Below are 8565 nucleotides of genomic sequence, written 5' to 3'. Positions count from 1 at the left end.
TGCATTCAAACTGAGCGTCGTAGTCACTGCTCACTTCATTACCGGACGTCGCTTTTGAGATTCCTGGAAGTCTTTTGCGCTAAGTTTCCGCTTGGTACGGTAAAAAAACGTCAGATTGCCACGCTTCAGCAGGGATTTATGAAATGAGCCTTTCGTTCTTTCAATAATTGATACGGCATCGTCTTGTTCACGGCTTCGAGCTCTTCATTTGAACAAACTAGCCAAATGAGATAATTAAAAAGTTAATTATAAAGTATTGCTAATTAACTAGTTAATTAGAGGAGATTTGCAGCATAGTTTGTTCGACAGAGTTTGTTATAACATTTTTTAATGTATTTTGAGCTTCCAGTTTTCAGAAATTCTTGAATATGTTCGCTTAAACACCCGATTTATAAATAAAGGAGACAGGTATAGGGGAATGGGGCTGCGACATAAAAACAGCCAGCTAAACCACAGAAACAATGTCTCGAATATTGTGATGCCTGCGAACGTTGCCAACGCGATGGGCATTATACTGTCTCGCGTGTCACACGGATCGCGTTGTTAACTGCGGTCCCAGATCTTGACGGGGGACGTCCACTCAACGGTCGCTGTCTCTTCGTGACCAACGCGTGTGTTCTGTGCGGGCCACCCGGCACACGCCGCCACGTTTTCCGACGACTGGCGGCTGCAGTGGGACGCGCCCGGGTTCTCAGGCCAGGCACGTCGCTGCTATTATAACGGAGGACACCCTCGATCCAGGAAAGGTACGGCTGCACGTTTGTATAGACGCCCGGCGAATTGGGCACGGCACAGCTCCGACCCCACGACACGATGCCAATCTGCACGGCTGTGTCGTTGATGATCTGAAAAAGTGGTCCGCCGGAGTCGCCCTGGGACACACAGAGTAGGATTAGTGGGAAGTAGGCGAAGTTTACATAAGGTTCATCGAGTGTGGATTGCGGGCAGTGCATTTTGTAACACACACACACACACACACACACACACACACACACACACACACACACACACACACACACACACACACACACACACACACACACACACACACGCACACGCACACGCACACGCACACGCACACGCACACGCACACACACACACACACACACACACACACACACACACACACACACACACACACACACACACACACACACACACACACACACACACACACACACACACACACACACACACGCACACACACACACACATTCCAAAAATTAGAGTTTTGGGAATACTAGTGCTTCCACGTGCATGCTGGGGCGAGTGTTGCTGCGTATACATTTATATGAGCGCAAAAAAGTACCGTGCAGGCGTCCTTTCCGCCTTGAAGGTATCCAGCGCAAAGGTTGTTTTCTTGTACGAGAAACCTGTTGAGCTGCTTGCACAGGGTGAGGTTGATGAGCGGAAGCTCCACCACCTGGAGCACGTCAGCGGTGGGCCCATCTGCGAACAGGATGTCCCGAAATCACAGCAAGCATAGACGGGCAAAATACCATATTACATTCGACGAACACGTGCAATGCATTAACAGCAACCAAGTTTAAACACGTGTCTGGGTTTTCCCTGCCTTCTGGCTAACAGTAATGCGCTGACACAAGAAAAATAACAAGAGTGGTCACAAAAGTCACTGATTAGTTATGCACTTTGATGCCATGACGAGGTGTTGGTTCTACTGAAACAAGCAAGAAAACGAAAAAAGAACCCATTATGCAGCGGTATGTGGGTGTATGGGCCTTAACATTAAGCGTCATGTCTCGCGAGCTTGATTTAAGCAGTCGAATTGCATAAGTGTAAAAGAACCCTTGTGAGGAATGCGGATGGGCGATAAGAATAAGTGAAATGAGAGCAGCGCGATGCCTACGTGCTTTAATGCTGGATTTTTTTTATTGCTCCTACTCTGGCGCTCCTCTAGTTCTGCCGAGACAGTTGGCTGGTTCCGCGAGTATCCTCCATTATAAACGCAAATGATTTATGATCTACGCGTAAGAGATTAGAGGGCTTGGTATCACTGCCGCTTTACACAGGCAGGGTGGTCATGTGAGCACCACGCACTTAACCAACGACACACGACGAACGCCTGAACCAGGCGAATGGTTTCTTGTTCAAGATTCCTACCGTCCTTACCGGATAGGCGGCCAATAATCTTACTAATCTGTTCGCAAGTTAACTTTAGTGATTGCAAGGTAGTGGAATTGTTACCCTAGTTAATAATTTGTAATCCAATTCTCGAAGCGTCCGGACTACTGGCATCCGGGCGTAGTATTTGTATAGTTTCTCCTAGGTTTTTATCCTTTGTAATGTGTAAGAGATCTGATTTATCTGAAGCAGGCTCAATCACATGCGGAAGCTTCTCGAAGCTCTCGAGCTGTTGGTACGCCGATAGGAATCGCATATTTACTATAGCCAGCTGGTTTTGCCTATCGAACACGTAAACGTTACGCCTGGTTGGTTGGGTAGGAAACTCTAATTTTAAGCATTACGTTTCTGTTTCTCCTTTCATCTTTTAGTTAGAGATCTTCTGGCTTCTTACAAATGTAGGAGGTAGTTATTTACTGCCGGAGTTTCTACAGCGTTCGGTAATCTGCGCGTTTCAATTTCGATTGCCATTTTGGCCCATTCGTTATAGTTTGCCGCGTGAACATCAGTACTGGGGTTTTCACGTCACTACACATTGTCCAGTCGATCAGGAATCCCTCTCACCTTCTTTTAGACATTTTATTCGGTTCTAATTAGATTTTTTTAATGCAGTGGTCGCTCCTGAGAGTGTCTTGCATATTGTGCCGTTCGTAATTTTCGCGTTCCGGACTAACGAGGAGTCTGGGAAATTTTCTATTGTTATTGGGTTCGTTTAAGCGTCGGCTACGGCCGTGGCTGACATTCCCCGCAGTGTCCGGAATTTAACCGGACAAGATCCCTATAGTCATTTGGCACTAGTGGATACCATCTTAAACCAGGTGGCCCAATTCGAAGTTGACGAAAAATTATGAGAGAAATTATTGGCACGACTTCGCCATGTGAAAGCAATCAGGATACATGTTGGGCGTTACATAACATGGCTGAGATGGCAGGAGCTGCAACCTTGCGCTTCTCCTTTGAAATGGAATAAATTACAATTGGAATCGCGTTCACTGGAACTCCCGAGGCCACTTCCTCCTCCTCCTCCTCCTCCTCCTCCTCCTCCTCCTCCTCCTCCTCCTCCTCCTCCTCCTCCTCCTCCTCCTCCTCCTCCTCCTCCTCCTCATCATCATCATCATCATCATCATCATCATCAGCCTGGCCCTACCCCCTCCCCAGGCCCTCAATCAGACACACAATTCCAAGGCGACGCGGTACACGTTCGTGCTACATGCGATACCCTAATGAGTATATGTAGGTTTATACGGCAACAAATTAAGGGAATATTGATTAACTGAGGACTTGTGCACGAACGATAATCTTTAAGGGAAGCAGGCAGAGGGGAGCCATTATGGCTATCGCTTCATATATATGTACCCTTAAAGGCGTAGCTTGGGCGTCCACCATATTTCTTGCCCTTTTCGAGGAAAAGTGACATAAAAATGATGGCACCGACGCCCTTCTCAGCCTCTGTTTTAGACGAGAAACAGTTCTTAAAAACAGCTCTCTGCTCTTGTCATAAAAAGTTTTAGTTTTCCATTAGCGTACGTAAACGCACTTTATCGCCGCGGCTGGGGAAATTTTCAGGATCGCACTTGTGCTTGAGGAACATATGCTGCCGAATATCTGCAGTTGCTTTCCTGAATACAAGTTGTGATTATGGTGATCAGAAATGAGGGCAGTGAAAGGAAGCTACTTTATGATGTAGTGAAAGTGCATCTGCGCTCTTAAATTAGCGATGAAATTTCTGACATTTGAATTAGTATCAGAACGCGTAAGACAAACGGCCCCCGTCTACTTCATCTAATTGTAGTTTAAGGTCACGCAAAATATAAATATTATGTGACCGCTTATACAGCTCATTCGGTAGAAAATACGTCGCAATTGCCATCGCCGTAGCCCAGAACTGAGAAAACGGGTCCAAAATATCTACGTGATTTGAAGTCAAAATTGTGACGCAACTGTTATTTGTGGAGCCTTCAGACTCGAGTCATGCCATTTCACCTCCAATTTAGAATTCGCCTGATAGTCAAGCTGGAGTCGATCCGACGACTGAGTACCTCCACTAGTATCTCATTAATTGTAAGCGTAAGTGGTCGCCGAGAAGTGAGGTACTGCGTCTTACCTTTCTCTCCAAACCAAAGCAAATAAAATCAGACCAACTGAAGGAGGCCTTTAGCACTTTGCCAAACTCTCTGTCAGCTTCTGGATGCCAGAACTTCGCGAAAACAAAAAGGCGGTCTTAAAGGCATTATCAGTTCTGCTGTTGGCGGAGTTTCAGCTTCCTCCTAATTTTTATTAGTATTCATAGAGTTGCACGTGTAATGCAGGCCTTGTATAAAAGCGAAAGAAACAAATCAAACATATTTTCTTCCTCACTATGGGAGATAAGTTTGATACTTAGAAAAGGTAAAATCTCGAGGGCACCTCCGTCTGCAGGAAGCCCATAGTTTTCGCGCAGTTAACTACGAGCAAGCCAAACCTTTGTTCAGTCTCTTTCTATGGTTAGGGTCGAAGTAACATGAAATTAAGAGCTGCAACGCTTGCCGAATAAACTCCGAGTTCAAAGCCAGAGAAAAGTTTCGGCTTTTGATGCCTGCCTTTACAGAAACTTATATTTATGTTTTGTTCACAGCCACGTGCTCATTTGTATAAATAGATTATGTAGCGTCTGGTTATAATCACAACAACCTCGCCACTACACTGAGATAAGGTTCTACCTCTGAATGGTTAGCAGCTCTCTCGTTTTACTGAAGTCTTGACGACGCTCTTTGGTGTTTCTCACGCGATAGCTGCAGTGATAAATTTTACGCCATAACAAGCGGTATTTCTTTCCCTTACAGCTGTGCCCTACGAGTTGAAGTTTAGATGAACACTATCGTTGAACGGGCACCAAACGATAGCACTGCATGTGCAACAAATGCCCAGCTGAAACGAGCTCCGTGAGAAAAGTTATGTTTTCGTATTTCAAGCTAATTTTGCAGTAGATGCGTGTAGGCCTTTTATTCTTTTTAAGCCACTAGCGATTAACTCGAGCACTGGGACACGGTTACGCTTAACGCTTCAAAAAGCAGGAAGTAATGAGGAGAGGCAGTTAGATAGGTGCAGAGAAAGAACAGGGCCTATGGGCACAGGAAAATCGTGGCCCAGCGCTCCATATCGCCTCGTGTGATGGTTTGGCGAACGACTGCTGGGCTTCTGCGGTTAAGCGTTCACAAGCGTTCAGCGTCTAGCATGAGACTTTAGACTGCAGATCAACCTGCTGTAAATAGTAACGATGTCGAAAATTTTTCAGTCACTGAAACTGAAACTTAATATTTTGCGCTGTTCTAAAGTAGTCAGTTGGTTTGATATATATTCCTATGAAAATTACCTCAAAGCACCGCCGGTACTTGAGGCAAAAGTGACATGAGATTATGTGAAAATAGCTTTGTTCCTGAAGCATCAGTTGGAAACTATGATTTAGAGTCCCACGTATGGCTATGTTTTGAAAGAGCATTCTTTTTTTTTTTTTTTTTTTGCATTGATGTCAGTTTCGGCTCTACTACATAAGATCCTCTTCAGATGGAGTGAAATATTTTTATACGTCTTGAATTACCAGGTAGCTATTACTCAGCCGAATATATCTCCCGATTATGTCACATATAATTAACGGTTCTCGTAGAATCTTGATTGAAACTTCATCAAGGAAACTTCTATCTCCTGAAAGAAACATTGATCATGATGGCCGCCTTTACGACCGAACCAGATTTTAGGTCACGAGATATATTTAGGTGTGCCATTTGCGACGCAATGGATGACAATTACGGTCTCCATCGGTTTCGTAACGGGGCACACCGAGTCATTAGGGTTACGGAACGCGCCCTGTGGGAAGAAACAGGCACAAAAGGTGAAACAACTTTACGGCTGATTCTCGATGCCAGTCGCCGTTTTGTAACAGTCGAAAGTAAATATGAACGAGATCACATACAAAGGTCGGCCTCATATTCCCGAATAAAGAAATTTGGAAGCGCAATTCGTGAGTCGGTTGTACATTGTAGAGCTTTCACATATTTCCGGGCATATTTTCGTAAGTCTCAAGTGTAGTGCGCCCCGATTTTGTTTATTACAGTAAATCGATAACGTCGTAATCACGCATCGAAAACAGGAGAAACTCAATCGTGTGATTCACACGGGGAGGAGTTGCAAGGCTTGTCGTGACGACAGAATTCTTTTTCGTAAGTAGGAAATAAATTGCCTTGGAGTGCAGATGTACTCGCTTAAAAGAAATTAGCCATTTCAAAACAGCAATTTTTCTAACCTTCAGGGCAGAATGTAAAATTAAAGAAGTGCTAGTTCCGGTTGCGATGTATTCCTTTTTTTTTTTTTTTTCTCAGCAAACAGGAAGATAAATATGTAAGTGCGGCTCAGGCATGCGATATTCGTGGCCCACAGCTCTCCACGCGCCCTCAAAAAGAGATGATTTTGTTTTGCCACACCCCTTTCAAGAATAATTTGAGCACAGTGTTCCAATTCCGCAAAGTATAACTTGAAATTTTAGGACGTGTTTTAGAGATCGTAAAAAAGGGTCCGTATTTATTTAAGTCTGTAGTGTGAAAAAAAAAAAGTATATCATTAGAGCGATAACTAATTTGGATTTATTATGAAAAGAACGTCGCCGAACTTGAATACTCCTGTCGCTAATTATTTTTATACTAGTAATTGCGAAACTCCTTATAAAGCATTACAGCCGGCTTCACGGTGGTGCTCATATTAGAAGCGCCGACAGTCTACATTAAGAAAGTGTCCTTGCTTGCGGCGATAGCACTTGAAGTGAGCTTCATCAAGCTTTCGCAAGCTAAGCTAGCGTGCGCAGGTGATCTCGTTCTCGACAACTTGTACGAAATAGATGACCCTGCATATGACAAAGCGTTTACCGCACCGCATACGTCGGCCCAATGGGAGCATGCTGAGGTTGAGTAACCGCACTGAGCGCTCTTCTCTGAGCCCTTTAGGAATGCAAGAGATATATGAAAGACCTGTCCGATCTCGCTATATCGACTTGTGTCCTGTCTTCGTCGAGGGTGTCGAGTAGCCTTTTGTATAACACAGCAATTCTAAAGAGACCTCTTTTGAAATAAGCTAGCTCGATACAGCCACTTATTTAGGTCCCGTTAAAAAGGTATGAGGAATCGAAAATCTGAAAATGACGCAATGCGAAATGAGTGCAACGTGGGCCATCGTGATCCCCTATGCCGAGTGCATTCTTGAACAAGTTAAAGCAGATGCAAAAGAAAAACAACGGGAGATTGTAAGTGCTAGCTCGCTCGCTCGCTCACTCACTCACTCACTCACTCACTCACTCACTCACTCACTCACTCACTCACTCACTCACTCACTCACTCACTCACTCACTCACTCACTCACTCACTCACTCACTCACTCACTCACTCACTCACTCACTCACTCACTCACTCACTCACTCACTCACTCACTCACTCACTCACTCACTCACTCACTCACTCACTCACTCACTCACTCACTCACTCACTCCATAAGACAGAAGAGAGAAATGTTGCTGTCTAATTTGTGGTGCGTGTTACGACCGTGCATCCGCATTTGCGCGCTCTATTGTTCGCCTGTGGGCATGGATAAGTGTTGTGGATATGTGCTGTTGGTACAATGGCTCTAAGTGAGCCTGTTTCCAGGAATCCTGTTTTGTAAGCCTGTTTTGCTTTGTGGACACCCTGCAAATGCCAAATTGACCCTGTCAAGAGAACGTCTAGAAAAACACAAAGAAATGTCCCCCTGCGGGAGATAGCCGGAAGTGCTTTCGTTCAATTGTTCACCCTTCCCGTCGAGAAGCGCTATGGTCAAGTAAGGAATGCCTATTGTCCAAACGAGGCGACAGAGTGACACGTCCGCTGACGTACAGGACAAGAAAGGAGCAAGGTGATTACGGCCATTAGAGGATTTCCTGGGAATGCCGGACAAGAAAGGAGCATGACGCATACGGCCATTAAATGATTTCCCGGGAATGCAGGAAAGATTTGCAATTGTCGAAAACGAACAATGCTGGGAGCGTATGCGGCGCGCACGTGTACTTGGGTTTCTGAGAAGTAAATCCACTTGCCGGAACCAGCCTATCGATTCTTGGCTGAAGAATAGAAATGTACCTCCTCGCCGTTCCCAAGCTTTTCCCGCCAACAAGTGACCAGGCCCAACGAAACAATGCCGGGCCAGTCAGTGCTTCAGACCATCAGTGCAGTGATGTGTTCGATTGGATGCCGATATCTGAGGGGCGTGCCCTGGATTTGGTTGGTCAGCATCTTCAGAGAGGGGCTGGACATAGGGGGTTTTAAGGACGCTGCAGAGCACGAATTCTCGCTCTGAGCCCTGGGTAAACGGCTCATCCAGTCGCTTCTCGCTATGAACTCTTAACGCTTGCCATTTTGCTGATGTACC

The 8565-nt window shown here is 45.3% G+C and overlaps 1 protein-coding gene across 1 annotated transcript in view; it reads right to left on the bottom strand.

Moving 5' to 3' along the window:
- Positions 1–509: 509 nt before the first annotated feature.
- Positions 510–8565, bottom strand: part of LOC146185651 (trypsin-1-like) — a 33004-nt gene continuing 24948 nt past the window's right edge. The window contains exons 4-5 of the mRNA XM_084607893.1: positions 1310–1449; positions 510–872 (exon numbers count right to left, since the gene is read on the bottom strand). Of these exons, the coding sequence (XP_084464019.1) occupies positions 510–872; positions 1310–1449 (503 nt within the window). The remainder of the gene's footprint in view (positions 873–1309; positions 1450–8565) is intronic.

This window comes from Amblyomma maculatum, chromosome 6, assembly GCF_055883805.1.
Source record: "Amblyomma maculatum isolate TAMU_Amacu chromosome 6, ASM5588380v1, whole genome shotgun sequence".
NCBI classification, from domain to species: Eukaryota; Metazoa; Arthropoda; class Arachnida; order Ixodida; family Ixodidae; genus Amblyomma; species Amblyomma maculatum.
The sequence above is the reverse complement of the archived record's forward strand: the minus strand, read 5'-3'. Positions and strand labels throughout refer to the sequence as shown.